The 17,856-nt window shown below is 43.4% G+C and overlaps 1 protein-coding gene across 3 annotated transcripts in view; it reads left to right on the top strand.

Annotated features, from left to right (window-relative positions):
• Positions 1–17,856, top strand: part of scap (SREBF chaperone) — a 35,936-nt gene that overhangs the window by 2,428 nt on the left and 15,652 nt on the right. The window contains exons 1-11 of one of the 3 annotated variants that reach the window (XM_069194982.1): positions 4,390–5,266; positions 6,344–6,538; positions 8,466–8,586; positions 8,830–8,987; positions 9,718–9,938; positions 10,738–10,843; positions 13,012–13,184; positions 14,359–14,485; positions 16,508–16,620; positions 16,843–16,937; positions 17,077–17,175. In XM_069194982.1, the coding sequence (XP_069051083.1) occupies positions 6,417–6,538; positions 8,466–8,586; positions 8,830–8,987; positions 9,718–9,938; positions 10,738–10,843; positions 13,012–13,184; positions 14,359–14,485; positions 16,508–16,620; positions 16,843–16,937; positions 17,077–17,175 (1,335 nt within the window). In that variant the 5' untranslated portion in view covers positions 4,390–5,266; positions 6,344–6,416. Of the gene's footprint in view, positions 1–4,389; positions 5,267–5,333; positions 5,497–6,343; positions 6,539–8,465; positions 8,587–8,829; positions 8,988–9,717; positions 9,939–10,737; positions 10,844–13,011; positions 13,185–14,358; positions 14,486–16,507; positions 16,621–16,842; positions 16,938–17,076; positions 17,176–17,856 lie in introns of those variants that run through there. The other 2 variants (XM_069194980.1, XM_069194981.1) reach the window with 2 other exon arrangements.

Raw genomic sequence — 17,856 nt, 5'->3', positions numbered from 1 at the left:
CGTTGAGAGTGGTACACTCTGACGTTCCATTAGCTGTTTCTTGGTAAAATAATTTTCTAAGAATTGTAAGTGACTAGGGCCAGAGAGACAGACAGGTCTGTCTGGAATTTCTGGAATAGGATCTTGCTATCTGCTTTGAAAGAAGGGAGGGAAGTGTCAACGGTGATAACTGGTGGTGATAATCTGTGTGTACTGCAGACGAGGCAGGGGGAGTTCTTGAGAGATGTGGTTTTCGATCTTCCTCTGCATTTCAATGGGAAGTAAAAGGCAATGCATTAAAGACCAAGAGCAGGAAATCTGCCTTTACACAGATAGTGGTGGATGTCCAGAACACGCTGCCCAGCCACGTTGTTGTAGCTGAGTCTGTTAGACCTGTCAAGATCAGATTAGTTACTGTAGCTACTGGGAAATAACCAAGCAAGCGGAGCCTGGTGCCACTTGTTACATTTCTTATATGTTCACTCTGCAAGTCCAAAAACTGCATTGAAAAATAAAGAACAGAATGGAAAAAATAGAGGTCACAGACCTCAGTTGCAGATATATTTTTTGCATTAGAACATTTTGCTGAAAACGAGAATAATTAACGAAGGGCCATAAGGAAATAACATCTGTAGTATTAGTGCCTTTAGTTGTGTTCATGCCTGCAGCTGCATGAATTTAAGATAATGCAAGTATTTAAGAATTGCTGATGGTTAGTGTTCTGCCTGTTTGATGGTGAGTGGGACTGTGATTCCTATATGACAACATCAGATCATAAATAAGACATTTTATTTCTTGACAGTTAACGACTATACAACGTACAACCCTCGTATATAGGTCAAACCCTCATTCCGCAACTCAGAGCTCATCACAAAGTTACGATTGTAAAATATACGATTCTTAACACTATGAGATAAGCCTGCAAAGAAGAGATCATAGTTCTTCTGAACTTGGGAAAGCCCCAAGCAAATATTAAATGATAGAGCTATAAGAGAAAGTAATTTTGTTGATCTGCTTATTGTAAAAGTACAGTTATCACTGTGGCAAGGTGGTTTTCATTGCTGCCTTGCAGCGCTGGGGCCCAGGGTTCAATAACACACCCGAAGTGCTATCTGCATGTAGTTTGTATGTTCTCCCTGTTTTTGCTTGGGTTTCCTCCCGCATTACAAAAACATACTGGTAGGTTAAATGGCTTCTGGGAAAGCTGGCTCTGGTGTGAGTGTGTGCGTGTCTGTGTCAGTTTCTGTACACTGCAGGCCTTGTGTCCCCTGCAGGGTGTTAGCCACGTTTGTGTGTGTTGCTTGCCTGGATAGGACTGTGAGGTAACCATAGCCTGTATGGGAGTAAGCAGTTAGTAAATGGATAGCGGGGTGGATGGATTATTGTAAAAAGACACTATCACTGTTCAGGACTGTGAAAACGCTTGGCGAGTGATGCACAGTTTTGACGAGTGTAAAGCACTATGTGTCTGCAGCTGGTGTACTACAGTAGGTGCTGCCGGAAGTGTTAACCTGGTGTGGAAGAAGCCACTTGTGCACTGTTATTGCCATGTGGGTAAGGCTGGGAGATTTCTTGGTCAAGTAGAGTGAGGGCTTAATGAAACTAGATTTTAGTTTACAGTGCCTGGAAAGAATTAAGTTAAGAACAGACTCGCCTAAAAATAGGACATGCATTTACACACGGATTTGTGGGGAGCTGTGTCCAACTTCCCTTTCAGGAAACAGCTTGTGGTGCCTTAAGAATTGGCTGAATTCTGTGATCAAACGGTTCATATCAACCCAATATAAAGGAAGTCCAAATGGAAAAACAGTGTTGTGGATTTTATCTATGTAATCTTATGAGATGACGAGGATCTGGTGTGCTGTTTGAAGAGATATCAGTCATTGCTTGTTTTTTTTTAATGCTTCCCTATATGGTTTCGTATAAACGTATTCACTTTAAGATATTCTGAATTTATGCATATTTTTGCTGCCGAATGTTATCAGAGCTCCACATGGGTCTAAGTGATACATAAAGGCACCTTGAGTAAACAAATAACTCAGGAGTTTAGTGCTTGTTTCATTTATTTAAAAAACAGTCATCCAACGTCCAAATGTCCCTGAGTGGAAAAGGTTAACTGATTCTCCCCTGAGATTCAGTAACTGGTTGCTCCACGTTTAGCTGCAGGAACTGCACCCAAATACGTCCCGTAGTTGAGCATCGGTCTCTCACATGGTTGTTGGAATATTGACCTGTTCCCCCGTGGCAACCTGCTGGAAACTGCTGTAAGGGGGGTGAATACTTTCAGAACGGTAGCTGTCCTGAGGATGTGATCTGTAGCTGAAGTGCTCATCTGGAGACTGCACTCTGTGCTTTGGAAACTGTATCATTGCTGTGTATCGCTGATCTCTGTAGCCCATCTGGGACCTGTGTGTAATGGTGGAGCCCCACTGCAGTCACATGCACAGCTCTGCATGCCTCCTTATCTCACAGGGGAGTTAATTTGTGATTTACTGTAGGACAGTTAAAAGGATAGCCCTCAGGAGCTGAGCTGTAGAGTTCAGGCTCTGCAGAGCTCACGTTGTCCATGCAGTAGCAGCAGCACCGCAAGTTCTCCACACCTGTCTCTCTGGAAGACCTGGAGCCAGTTGAAAGTTAAAAATGAATTAGTTGCTCCTGCCGTTGAGGATCAACATAAATAATTAAGAGTCGGTAGGAGCACAATGCTGCAATGAAATAGAGCCGAGCTGCTGCCTGTGCCCGCCCCAGCCCCCGGGGAGTTTGGTCTGTGTGAACAGGTCCTGTTCTAGTGGGATTTCGCAAACGCTGACTCCAAAGTCCTTGGCAGCGGGATATATTTGCTCCTTGCAGTTTGCCACTTTCTCCGGAGAGACTGTCTAAAAATATTGCATCACAGTGTTTCCAAATGTTCTCGTCCCCAGCAGGCTTTTAGAGAATGTGTGCAGAGCACTGCTAGGCCTCAGCAGTCCGTGTACATACCCGTGTGGCCAAACTGTGGGTATGGGAGTGTTAGTGTGCACTAGAGTATTTGACACATGGGCTAATCACCACTTACTGCTATCTTTAATACATTTTCAGTGTATGAAATACACTGTATTGCTGCCTTTTCTGGTCTTTTTCCACTTGTGTTATTTCTCTTTCTTTTCCTTTGTCCTAGAAGTACTATACTGCATGTCTTGGATGGATCTAAATAGTCCGGGCTTACTGCTTTCATACACACACCTGACAGCAAGCATACAGTACGTTAGAGACGCACCAATTTGCACCTCAGCTGGGGATTACAGTTCCCCTTTCTGAGAGATTGCACTCTGTGTGAGCTTTTACTAAGCTGTGGCTGCCCTAAGAGTGTTAATTAATGATTCTGTTGATTTAAAAATATTTCAAATACGGGGACATCAGGAGCCTGCAGTAGTTCTGACCTGTAAATGTGTGAGACTGTAACAGGGGTGAGAGGTCAGTGATCTTGGTGCAGGTTAAAGGTAAACGCAGTGTGTGCAGTTATTAACAGTGCAGTAGAGCTTTGCATGCATTTGCCTCTTATTTATGGGTTGTTCAATAATATATCTGCTATTGAAGTGCTTTGAAAATGAAGCCTTGTTAAATTAATAAGGGTGGAAAAGCCTAAAGTTAGCTGTCACATCCCCTGTGTCATTGGATGACACTCTTCCAATATGGATACATAAAGAAACAGTATAGTTACAGACCTTGTCCTGGAGACAGAGAGCCCCAAAGGTTGGAAACTTTAAAGTTGTGACTCTTCGTTCCGTACCTGAATTTTGTAAGCCATACATTTGTATACCATATTTGCACACACCACACTGTATTTAATTTTTTTTAATTGTTAAAAAATGAGAATGTTAACCTTATATACTGTATTATACTGTTCTTAATGTAACATTGTTTTGTTAAATTGGGACTCTCTGACATCTGAATTCCAATGGGTGATAAATGCATAAAAGCCACATCATGTTGCAATTTGTGCATTGGATGGCCATCTGCAGGACCTCCCTCTGCATCTGCTCTGTAATAGTATGCAGCTTCATTAAAGCCACACTAAAAACTGTTCCCATACTTGAAGTAAGAGTAACACCTGTTCTGGTTCTGCCATGCTGAATGAGTCGTGTGACTGTTGTTGTCAGATAATTAAAAAATACATGTCATATTTTGAATCACGATATATTGTACTACAAAAAAAATCATTTCACCTCATTTTTCGGGTGATGGGTATGTTGTTGTTGAGACAGGCTCAAAGTCTTTTTCACATGAGTCTCCATTTTTCACAGTTACGTTTTATGTTATTACTTGTGAAGGACTGCAGACATGCCTGTGAGAACCCGACACTCCAGATCACACTTGTTGTGATATACCAGTTCTCAAATTGTTGTCAGGAGCAGTTAAAAATATAGGCATTAGCCGCTTGTAATTAAAATGGGAAATTCTGATAAAAAGGGTTTGATAGCGTCATGCCAATCATTAGAATACTTCAAAATTAGGCGAATTGTTGGATTTTTATGGATACACTTGACACTGATGGCCAGGGCAGCATTTTCACAATGAATTCTGATATTACTGATACAGTTTTGGGGCGGCACAGTGGTCAGCATTGCAGCCTTGCAGTGTTGGGGCCCTGTGTTCCATTCCAGACCTGGGGAGCTATCAGCTTGGAGTTTAGACATCCTCCACACATCCGTGTGGGTTTTCTCCCACAGTCCAAAAACACACTGGTTGGTTTAATTGGCTTCCAGGAAATTTGGCCCTGGTGTGAGTGTGTTTGTGTCTGTGTGTGCTATGCGATGGGCTGGCATCATGTCCAGGGTGTATCCTGTCTTGTACCCCGTTGCTGGTAAGGATAGGCTCCGGCTCTCCTGCTGGGATGGAGGGATACAGTCCTCTTAGTTGAAATGAGAAGGAAGAGGCTTCTCCGGTTCTCGGTTCTTTGGTCGGGGCCGGGCAGAGGGATCGGACTGGCTGGAGGGGGTCCGCCCCGGTATGAGGGCAGCAGTGTCCTCTCCCCAGTGGGGCAGTGCAAGAGAGAAACTGGAGGGCAGCAGGGCACTGACTCTGAGCTCTGGTCTGAACTCTCTTCTGCAGATTGCAGTGGGTGTTCACATTTGTCCTTTTTCCACCAAACCTCTTGCCACATCTGTCTCCAGAGGTGCCAGCGGCAAAGCTTGTGGCTGTCACAGACCTGGGTTGTGGGGCGCTGCGTAAAAGAAGTGTTTGTAGTGCCGTCAGCTGTGCTGAGACGCCTCCTTTAGCTGCCCGGCATTTGTGCTGCTTTGCGCTGGTAAGTGGAGTGTACAGTATTAGCTTTGTTCATGCCGTGAGCACTGTGTTGTGAAATCCCATCAGGAATGTGAGCCGGGTTGCAGGGCTGTGCGGAGCGGAGAGCAGGGAGGGTCATTGTACAGCGGGGCTCGCGGCTTCAACAATGGAGCACTGTCTGCGGCTTTGGACCGAAAAACCTAATAGTTGGAGGAATTTAAAAGGCAGGATAAAAGCTGCTATAAAAAACAAGTAAGTAGAAGCTGCTATAAGCCTTTCCCTGAGGTGCCCTAATGATGCGTTTTCTGCAGATGTCGAGGTCTTCAAAACAGATAGACAGGGAGGAACACTGGGGGCTTCGCTGTCACCCCCGGCACCTGGGAGCAGTGGAAAAGGAAGCAGCTCTTGAAAAAGGCAGCTAGACAATTTGATCCTGACCTGAGTCGTAATGCCTGCGATCAAAACGAAGATAATATTATTTGGGATCTTTCTTGGGAGAGCAGTGTGGGCATTCCCGGGATGCCATGCTTCTCAGAGCTGTGGCTTTGAATGCATGTGTGCATTGCATGCAAGATAGAGACGTCTAATGTTAGTCTCTGAATCACAGCTTTGCTGTCATTCTCAGGCCTGTCCACAGGTGCTGAATGCTCCTACTGGCCTATACTGGGAAGTAGCAAGGGGGACACGGACTAGAAATAAGACAGCTCTCCTTAGTTGCCAAAAGGCCAACCCAGAAGGATTTCATAGGTTTCTATAAAATGATCAAGCACCATACACCTGGAACTATGGTGTAGTTGGGTGATTTGAAAGAACAGTTTGCTCAATTAGCTGAGAGCTCAGATGGAGTGAAAATTGTAAGGCTCAGTTGGCTCTTGAGGACTTAAATTGAGTAGCACTGGTGCAGTTGTAACATGTGCCGAATCATGAGTTAAGGTCCAGGCGATGTGTGTACTTGGCCTGGGGTTGTACTTGTGCACTGTGCTGGGGTTAGCATACCTGGAGCACAGTGCCCGTGTCGGGGAGGGTAATGTGTACAGTACAGTAAGGACATCTTCGCCCACTGCTCTGCTTCACTAACCCTGTTTTTGTTTGTTCCCAGGTCCCTGAATGCCCCCCGGACCCCTGCTCTCTGCCCCACGGCGCCCCCCAATGGCTCTCAGCTGACCCCCAGGATGACTGTGAGTGAGCGGCTACAGAAGCGCATCTCCGCTGCATTCTACCGGCATGGGTTGCTTTGTGCATCGTACCCAGTACCCATCATCCTCTTCACCGCGGTCTCCATCCTGGCCTGCTGGTGAGTATCGCGGGGCAGCCAGACCCCGAAAAAGACACAGAGGGAAGGATGTAAGAGAAAGGAGGAAGATCAATGTATTTCATTGAAAGAGGGAAAGTATGTCTGTCAATGCTAGCTATCCTTTCTTTCCACTTATATCAAGAAATTATTGTGGGAGTATGGGACAAGTCACCCAACCATGTGGTTGATGCCGATACGCTGAATGAGATCCTTGGATCAATTAAGTACTAACTACCAATTGGGCTAGATGGGCCTAATGTCTTCCTCTTGTTTATAACTGTACTTATGTTCTTAAAAAGCATATATCTTATATATATATTGAAACATCAACATTTATTATTGCTGCTGCTTTTAAGATGAACAGTAATACCCTAATAATATCTGTATTTCCCTACAGAGAGTGTGAGGGGCCATAAGACTGGATGTGATTCAGTTGTTAGTTTGCCAGTCATTGGTGATGTTGCAGCAACAGAATTAGTGGTGCTATTCAGGGCTTTGCTGCTATCTTTAGTCAAGTGGGGCTGAAGACAACATTTCCAAACCCTGTCTGCAGCCTCACACTGAGAGAGCCAGGCATCGTCTTTTTCCAGCCAGCCAAACTCCCAGTAGATTTAAGCACATCCTCAATGCAGTTTAATTACACAGCTTTCAACAGCAGATCTTTGAGTATACACTGCCTTTCAAAAGCATTTTCTGCTTCCAATGATGTCCTGTTTTGATGAATTACAAATTATATACGCACATTATTTTTTGTGCTACTACAGATTACAACAAAATCATCCAACCTCAACAGTTTTTTGTTAACTTCTTTCCCGGCTGCTTAATTTGGAGGCACAGTCTGATGTAGGCAGTGTCTGGGTGGTACACTACAGATTCCAATTGTTATATGATTGACTTCACCATGCTGAAAGGCTGTACAGTGTCTTTGAAATATTTTTATACCCTTCTTCTGATCTATGCCTTTCTACAACTGTTTCCCTGAGTTGTTTTGAAACCTGCTTGGTCTTCATGGTTAAATGTTTGCTTGAAAATCACTACCTGACTGAACGGCCTTACAAAGACGGGTACATATATGACATCATATAATTGCAGTCTTACCACACACAGATAGGGGGACACTCAGATAATTGTGTGACATGTCACAGTAATTTTATATACCTGATCTAATTTAGGTTGGCCTTAGCAAAGGTGGTGTATTATTATACAACATATTTATCTTTTTATTTCCCAGATATAGGCGATTAATATATATATATAAGTATTAGTTCTACCAGTAACTACAGTCTAAAGTAATGTCAAATCAAAAGATTGAAGAAAATCAAATGTACTTGTTCATCTGTCTTTAAACTGCAAACACAATGATAAGGATAATAATGATGAAGACAGACTTTAAGGGCTTTCTCTAGCCCTAGCTCTGCCTCAACAGCATGCTAACTGAGAACTCCATTAGAACATCTTTTTTCAAATCATTAAAAACCTGCCTAATGTAGAAACATCATTACAGAAGATGAATCTATAGAGCTTTTAGATGATCAGCTAGCTACAGTAGGATAGGGTTAGCTTTCCGACACTAGAGTTTCTTTTTTTCTTTCACTCATACAAGCCTTCAAAAGTGCCAAGTGAACAATATTCACATGGGGGAAAAAATGTGTGTACAGTACATCATTTGGAATTGATCCGAATGGAACATCATCGGAAGGAGGTGAATACTTTCGCAAGGCACTGTGTGTTTTTTTGAGTTGACACTGAAAGGACATATTAGTTACTGAAATTATTAGGCTTTCCTGCATTTCTTCATCACTGTCGCAAGGACCGTTGTTCATCTGGGCCCAACATCCATCTGATAAATTAAAATTAATAATACCACGATAATCCCAAACACAAAATTCTGTCAGTCTGGTAACCAATTGATTGCTCTTGCCGACAGCTACCCCTTGCTCAAGTTGCCTTTGCCTGGAACAGGGCCGGTGGAGTTCACCACAGGGGTGCGAGATTATACCACACCACCCTCCGAGCCTCAAGGAGACCCTGGGGACCTGCCTGACTGGGTAAGATCCTGTGGGTTGAGGGTCAGGGTCAGTGTGCTCCTGATTTGTGTCTGTTCTAGACTCACTGTCTCTCTCCTATGCTTTGTTCTGTTATGTTGCTGCTGTAACACAATATCGTGTGCACTGTATGTTACTGTTGCTGTGTGTTCAACTGTCTCTCTCTGTACTGTTCTTCGTAAGCCTCCCTTCTTCTTGATCAAGCTCTATATAATGTAACCTCTGTCTCTATTATGTGGTTTGCAGTACTGCAGTCCCCCTGTAGCCTACATCCAGCAGGTCTTGGTGAAAGCTGCAGTGGTTCCCTGGGACAGTCGACTGGTCCCTGTTGATGCTTTCCGCTCCCCGCTGGCCCAAGTCTTCACTCTGCTGGAGGAGATTCGCAATCATGTGCACAGAGACAGGTACCACCGCATCCCAGTAAGGCACTGTGCACAAAGACAGGTACCACCGCATCCCAGTAAGGCACTGTGCACAGGGACAGGTACCACTGCATCCCACTAACACTGCACACAGCCAAGTTCCTTTGTATTCCACTAATGTACTGTGCACAAAGACAGGTACCACTGTACCCCAAAAACACACTACACAGCCACTTACCACTGTACCCCAGTAACACACTGTACCCCACTAATGTACAGTCGGGTACTGTACACTGTACCCCACTAACATGCGGTGCACAGCCAGGTACAACTGTATCACACTAACTCACTGCGCACAGACAAGTACCACTGTGCTCCCTTAACACGCTGCGCACAGACAAGTACCACTGTGCTTCTTTAACACGCTGCGCACAGACAAGTACCACTGTGCTTCTTTAACACGCTGCGCACAGACAAGTACCACTGTGCTCCTTTAACACGCTGCGCACAGACAAGTACCACTGTGCTCCCTTAACACGCTGCGCACAGACAAGTACCACTGTGCTCCCTTAACACGCTGCGCACAGACAAGTACCACTGTGCTCCCTTAACACACTGCGCACAGACAGGCACCAATGTAACAAACTAACACACAGTACACAGAGTCAATTAACACTTATTCCCAGGCTTCCTGGCCCAGTTTTCTTATATCTCTATAGCTTTCAACAGTCTCTGTATCTCTATCTCCCTCTCTTGCTCTTTCTGGGTGTAGTTCTGGCGTTCGCAGCCTGGAGTCGCTGTGTCTCCAAGTGACAGACTTGTTGCCGGGGTTGCGACGGATGCAGACGGTTCTTCCAGAGCACGGCTGCTTGCTCGTATCCCCCGGTAACTACTGGCAGAACCAGCGGGAGCGCTTTGACTCGGATCCGGACATTTTGCGAACTGTCCATCAACATGAACCCAAGGGCCTACACACATCAGCCACACTAAGAGGTATGGAAAAGGGAGGGAGCTTAAGAGAATGCTTCAGTCTGACTTCTTTTGAACAGCAGCATTTATTTTAAACCCTAGTTATTAATTATTCAAGGCTAACATGTTAACCTTTTTCACAGTATTATAGAGAGATATATCTGAATGTTACACCTGATCTGCTTTTTGGCCTACGTCTTACCTCTGTAGTATGAAGTAATAAATTATTATTTGACTAGGTAATATTGGATTACATAGAGGGTTTACAGGTTAAGTGGTAGTATGTGATATTCTAGTTCAATGAAAAACAGAAGAAATGTTTTGGAAATGTTGCTGCTAGGATCATCACAAAGCAAAGTTATTAGAATATTTGACACCCATTGCAGATTAAAATGAACCTTTAATCTTTAAATATAAAGTTGGCAAGAGTTACAAAGACGTTATCTTCATTCTGGGATCTGTATCATGTAGAATTCGACACCTGATCCACATGTTGGATGTACATCTTATCTTCGCAACATAACAGCTAACAGTTGCTTTACAGATCTAGGAACGTGGTTATATAGCCTGTGTGTGGGGTCGCTATCTGTCTATGACCTGATAATGATAGGCACACCTATTTCTGACCATTTAAATGCACTTGAAGTTTCTTGTCAGAAATGTGTTGTATCCCCGTGATGTTGAAATGATGTTATAACCCTGTCTGATATTTATCTTGAATGTGAGATTAACCCGCTTCAGTTTTTGTGTCTGAGCAATGCATTGCATGACCGTTTGCTTGTGCATTGCAGGGTTTGTGTTCATGGTGTGGTGTGTGTTTCAGATCTGCTGTTCGGCGTACCAGGAAAGCACACCGGGGTCAGTCTGCACAACAGGAAGCACGTGGTCACCTACACCATCACTTTGGCCCTGAGGAGCTATGACGCCAGGTCAGCACTGTGTACACCTACAACCACTACACACTCACTGTGCACTCAACACCAACAGCTTTATTTCCATTTGGAATCCTCTCTTGGACAAGAGCTTACTTTATTGATAAACCAGATCGAGTATTTCAAATTATTCTTATGTCGCCATGTTGAAAGTATTATGATAACCATGTTCAGGACACTACATTATAACGAAACGTGACATTATATAGTTGTCAATGAAATTTGAGTCAGAAATCAGAGTCATATGCAGTTCATAGCTTTGGTAAGGGTGATAGGGATGAATGTAATGTTAGAGGATAGAAAAAAATGTTACTGAGCTGAAAGTTAAAATGGGTTAGTTAAAGGTGTATTCTAGTAATAAAAGCTGGTTTATTCATATTTTTTTTATTTTATAGTGAAGTTTTGGATGCATGTAATAAGAAAGAGTCTGTAATAATAGAATACTTATATACAGATTGGGAAAGCTCTTCCAAATTGAATATAGACAAATGAGACAGTAGACAAGTGAGTTTTGCTCAAATAGTTCTCCAGTGCAATAATTATTTTTATTTTTCGAAAGTGTATATGTAGAGAGACAATAAATTAATTCCAAAAGCAGACACATCAAATTCTATCTCACACTGTCTAAATCAGCTTATATGTGTATTATCAGAAGAAAGGAATCTCTTCTAAGAAATATCTGGAATGTACTCAGCAAGGGAGAGACAGTAGGAAGGCGAAGGGAAAAAGGGTAGTGATCTGTAGTCTCATGCCAAAACAAACATTCGCCATACTAAGAAAGAGACAGGCAAGGATATTGCAGGAGGGGTTTCATCTAATACAGAGCGGTGTTACCAGTACTGTAACAATAAAGAAAGAAATGGTACAGGGGTATTATATATATGTGCTGCACTTTCATTTTACTCAACACAAAGTGAACATTTCTAATATTTTGAATTATTTTTAATAACATAGACCATTGTCCAAAATCAAAGCAGGAAAGGGTAATATGTGGATAGCCTTTAAAAGACAGATCTTGCTTATTGAACATCCTTGGCATTCTCTCAAACTAAACAACAGGAAATAGATACCAGGATAGTAGTGTGATATAAACTGTTATTATTTGTTAAAGGTTTTTGATGACATTTCTTATCAGACATTATTCTGGTAGCTATTCCTGATGTGAATCAAAGTGCAAAGAACAGGTGGCGGTGATGTGAATGGAGTACCGCAGGGATCTATTTTCAGTCCACTGTCCTGATATCTATTATTATTCTGAACCAGTTCATTCAGAAAAGATATGCAAAGGAGTCGGTGAGGTGTACACACCTTTGATGTTGTAGCAATGCGGCAGTGGGAGGAGCCGCAGAGAGCGTGTCAACGTGTCAAGTGTGAGGTTAGCATAAAGCAAAAAGAAAACAACCCCCCCCAAAAAAAGGAAAAATACAAAAATGCGCCGCTTTTTTTGGAAAAAAGGATAAAGCACCCCGCTTGGCGATGGGGGATTAGACTGGACTTGCCCTATGTTCCGGGGTCCAGTCTGGGAGAGCAGGAAGGGAGCCCAAGGCCAGCATATAAAGTAAACATGGAAAAAGGTAAGCCTGCCCCGGTATAGACACAGGACGGGACGGGCTAAAAGAGAAAGACAATACGAAGAAGAACAACAGCCTCACGCTCAAGTACAGTCCCCCTCTGGGACTGCCGGTGTAGGGATCCTCCCCTTGTGGGGATAGCCCTTCTCGTCCTTTTCGGGGGGGGGGCTCAATGGGCCTTTAAAGAGCCCTCCCAGCCGCCGCTCGTCCTTGATTAGGGTGTGATTAGCTGTGATTACAAAGGCAAGGCGTCGCCCTTTCCTCCAGGGCTCCGCCTCCACACTGAACACGCCCCTTGTGTGTACTCCCACATTGTATACAAAAGAAAACCAGAAGGGCTTAAGACATGACCATCAGGACTTTGTAGACATCATCAGGGCAATGCAAACAACAGGAATGGAGTGTGCATTGTAACTGTTAGTTGAGTGGCAGTGAACGTGAAGCAACAGTGTGTCAGCACACATGCACATAACTTACACAGCATATTCTCAATACAATATCGACACACACTGCACACATTCGTCTTTAATTTTATGTGTCTAACAAGCTCCACATTTCTCCCTCCCTTCCCCCCTCTCTTCACGGCTCTCCCAGGTTTCTGGGCAGTCTGCGCTCCCGGCTGAAGCAGCTCCACCCCAGTGTGAACTGCAGCCTGCGGGAGGACCACATGGTACACGTCCATTTCAAGGAGGAGATCGGCATCGCAGAGCTCATCCCCCTCGTCACGACGTACATCATCCTCTTCGCCTACATTTACTTCTCCACCAGTACGGCTCCCGCCTCCTCCCTCTTTCTCTCGGTCACCCGCTCTGGTGTCGCGCACCTTAGCAGCAGCTACTGCTGTTGGGACGGTCTTGTTCTCATTTTATTTACTAACTGAAAAGAAAATCCTACAGAAACAAGAACTTGAGCTTAGAATAGCTCCACTGTTTTATTGGATAAGCTGTTGTCACAGACCTTGCAGTTAAAATGAAAGTGCAACAGTGACATCGCTTTCCAGGACTCCCAGCAGCGTTGAAGCCGTCTGTGCAGAAAGATCAGAAGCTGGGCTTGGCGGCCTCGTCTGCTGCTTGTGAGATGTGTGATTTTGAGGGCTAGCCAGTGAAAAAGGATGGAAAACTGTGTCTAACTCTATTTGCTTCTGTGGTCCTCTGTTTTGGATCGTTTTAAAGGGAAGAGTGCAGCAAGTTTAGTAGTGTATGCAAAGATTGTAATAGTTGCATAGCTTCCCTTTTTTGGTTGTTTATTACGAGGTGTTTGTAGACAGTATTTGCACCCTCAAAGACTTCTCCAAAGCTGTAAGGTTTGTGCATTTTCAATAAAATAGATTATTTGAAAATGGTATCCTTTTGTTTTGCTTTCAGTTAAACTGTTTATGCAGGTTGACATCTTCTTTTTATCAGCAGAAATATACAGTGTTTGAGCCCCAGCGTGAATCCTCCAAAACATGGATTTGGATAATTGCAGGCACTCAGTGCTAACAGTAGTGCTGCGCAGTTCAGGTCTGATAGGAGAACACTTTGCTGAGGGTGGGCTGAGGCGATCTTGAGGGAAGAACCCTGTGGTGGTTAAAGTTAGCAAGAACAAGTAATAAGTTTATTCCATGCTGAAAAGAGAAGAAGACACAACGTTTCGGCCGTGTCTTCTTCTCTTCTCACGGCCAAAATGTTATGTTTTCTTTCTTCTCTTTTCAGCATGGGATAAACCTATTACTTGTTCCTTTGCAGCCTACGCATGCTGATGCAGCTACCAACCCAAAGTTAGCAAGAATATACAAAGGAGTCTTGATCTGGATACGCAGGCTCCCTGTCTCAGTCTTGGTCTCAGCATCATCATCTTTGGCGTGCCTGTGCACAGACGTACTTTAGCCTTTCAGTTTTATTTTGTGGATGTTTTGATCCCATGCAGAATGTTCATTGTCTCTGTGTGATGTCTCCCCAGGGAAGATTGACATGGTGAAGTCAAAGTGGGGCTTGGCATTGGCAGCAGTGGTGACGGTGCTCAGCTCTCTGCTTATGTCAGTGGGGCTGTGTACACTCTTTGGACTCACTCCCACGCTCAATGGGGGGTAAGGCACTGATACCCTTACAGATAACAGAATTTAATCAAAAAACTCACTGGCCTAGTCAGGGGCCCACTAACACATATACAGTGTATGCTGGGACACAGAAAATCTACATCTTGTGGACATAAGACAGTAATGTGGTGCAGTAGGTGAGGTGGTCTCCAATGATTGAGGGCATTTTAAGTATGGCAGATTTTGCTAAATGTTTTTAACTAAATGTGAAAGGAAGTTCCACACACCATCCTGATGTTGTCCACGTGCATGCAGAAATTTCTCAATAAATTCATAGACCCTAGCGGCAAAATGTGGCTACAGCCTGTTACATGATTCATTATCCGTTGTGGCTTACCTGAAAAAGATCTATTCAACCTGAACTGTAGGTAATTCCAGCAGCAAAGGTTTCCTTCTGTAGGTTCCAAACTTTCTGTGCCTCCCTTTTAGAAATGCTCAGATGGGGATTTAATTTCAGATGATCTATCTGTCTGTATCTAAAGAGTAATAAGTAATAGGTTTATTCCATGCTGAAAAAAAAAAGAAGAAAGAAAACACAACGTTTCGGCCCTGGAGCCTTCTTCAGGCTTCACACCTGAAGAAGGCTCCACGGCCGAAACGTTGTGCTTTCTTTCTTCTTTTTTTCAGCATGGAATAAACCTATTACTTGTTCCTTTGCAGCCTACGCATGCTGACGCAGCTACCCACCTGAACTTCTAAAGCGTAATGTTTATAATGGTTCTGTAATGGTTAATAATTTGTTGCTTGTCAAAAACGGTACAGTAATGGTTAATGAGTAATCAAGATATTGATTATCTTTTACCAATAAAATCTCAGGCGCTCAGCGTGCCCTCTGAGCAATGTTAATATAGACCCATGTGGGGATAAGGGGATTTTCTGGTGAGCAGCAGGGGCGGGGAGAATCGTTACTTATCTCTGGCAGAGATGGTGGTGTGATAGACTCACCTCATCTGTTGCTTAGCAACTGCACAGTGTGATCACAGGGAGCGAGGTGGTATCAGTGCTGTAAACAGACGCCTTCCACCTTGTCATGCATCAAGAGTGCCCAGAATAGTTGTACAACAGATATGTGGTGTGTGTTCAGAAACATGCTGAAAATTGCAGTTACATTATACAATTGTAGAAATTATTTAAAAAAAAAGGTTCAAGAGCCTGAAGAGAGCTTTTCTGCTACCAGCTGTGCTTATTGGAGTCTCCCTGGATTTCTAGATGTTCGATATAAATGAAATTATTCAACAACTCTGGAATTGTGGGCATCTTCCTTTTCACAAAATAAAGCAAGTAACCAAAGCCACAGTGCCTTAAATTACCTTAGAGATTTTTATTGCCACAGGACCTTGTGAGACCTGATACACACAATTGCGACACAAAATTGTGCTGTAATGCTGCAGCATCACCATTGCCTTGACTGCACTATGCACTTTTTGTACGTATTACAAGTGTGTGGACATTGTGTGCACTGCATAAAGCATTGTATGTATACTTTAATGTCTGTATATTCCTTTATAATGCTATGGACTGAAAGGTGCTATATAAAAATAAAATTGATTGATTTGATTGATTGGATAATCCTAAACCTGCACATACTGTCGTATGCCATGAGTGCAAATGTGGCAAACCATGAATGAGTTAAAGTCATGATTTTTCCCTTGATGTTTTCAGCCATTTATTAATAGCACAAGAGACTATAAGGCTAGAACAGTCTGCTCCTCAGACTTGCAGGCTGAGCTGCAGTGTGTCTTGTTTATTTTATTACTCTGATAAGATTAGTACACATCAGCGTAAATCAAATAGGATGTCTCTGTAGCAACAGAAAATGCAATCTCAGCAAGAATCAATGTAAAAGACCTGTAATTCCTCATCCTAAATCTCTCCATGTTTATTTTTTTCCACCTGTTTTTTTCGGCTTTCTCTCTTCTGGTTCCCCATCTTATCATGTTTGGCTAATTTGGTTCCTCAACTTCTCTCCCTCCCCCCTCCTGTTCTTGGACGATCGCAATCACTCTCCCTCAGGGAGATATTCCCATACCTGGTGGTGGTGATCGGTCTGGAGAATGTGCTGGTCCTCACCAAGTCTGTGGTGTCTACTCCTGTTGACCTGGAGGTCAGACTGCGCATCGCTCAGGGTAAGTGCCAGTAGGGGAGAGGAGCGGAGAGAAAAGGGGGGAGATGGAGTAACGTGGATAATGGTGTTTGCTTGAGAGAGAGGAACGAACGGTGGGGAGGAAAGAAAGAGAAACCGAATGAGCAAGGGGAAGTGGAGCCAGGAATAGAACTGTGTTTAATATGTAATTCTGAGGGTTTATAGCACAGAAGAAGACTGTAGTAAATTCTCTGTATCCTTACAGGCCTCAGCAATGAGAGCTGGTCGATTATGAAGAACATGGCCACCGAGCTGGGCATCATCCTCATTGGATACTTCACCCTTGTCCCAGCTATACAGGTAAATACTGCTGCACTTGTAACACAGCAATTCAAGTTATTCTGCCAAAAAAATAATCTTGATCTACAAGTAATGCTGCCACTCAACACTCAATAGTGTTTCTGGTTACCTGTACTTATATCTTCCTGTTTCTCCTCAGGAATTCTGCCTTTTTGCAGTGGTTGGCTTGGTATCCGATTTCTTTCTCCAGATGTTCTTCTTTACCACTGTCCTCTCCATTGACATCCGCCGAATGGAGGTGAGAGGTTACCCTATCCCACAACTACTTCACATTTCTACACAATACTGGTTATACTGATGTGCAAAAGACATAAAACAGGTTGAATCAATTTGACCAATTAGTTCAAACAAAATGAATGTAAATAAAAATACAGGTCACAGAATAATGAAAGGTTTTCAGTATGAAATATTTTACACTGTGAAAATAACATTGCCAAGGTATAAGATACCTGAACGTTAGTGCACTCCTGGCGGTTGATGCTTGTAGTGTATCTGCTCATGTATCTGCTTTCAGGAGAAGAAACTGACCATGACACGATCTGGATGTTGTTTTTTTCAACTGTGCCACTGTAATCCTTACAGTGTGGTTTCGCATTGTCAAGGTGGAAAGTTGACTATCCCTGAGTGGCTTGCAGGAATTGTAAAAATTACTCAACATATGGCTGAGCAATAAGGTCCTCAGTTTGCTCTAAATGTATTCTTGTGCTAAGGGAAATTGCTTCCTGCTTCACACTTGCACCACTGCACATTTTTCATCAATGCATCAAAAACACTCAATCTCTCTGTGCGTCACCACTGCAGGTATTCTCTGGCCAACAGAAGACATTGATTTTTTTTCTCTCAGCTGTCAAAATCTTGACTGGACAACCTCCAAGCTTGTATATTTTCGGACGGGAAGCCAGTTTCATTCTGTTGGTGT

The sequence above is a fragment of the Lepisosteus oculatus genome, chromosome 10, assembly GCF_040954835.1.
Source record: "Lepisosteus oculatus isolate fLepOcu1 chromosome 10, fLepOcu1.hap2, whole genome shotgun sequence".
NCBI classification, from domain to species: domain Eukaryota; kingdom Metazoa; phylum Chordata; class Actinopteri; order Semionotiformes; family Lepisosteidae; genus Lepisosteus; species Lepisosteus oculatus.
This window is presented reverse-complemented; position numbering and strand designations above follow the sequence as displayed.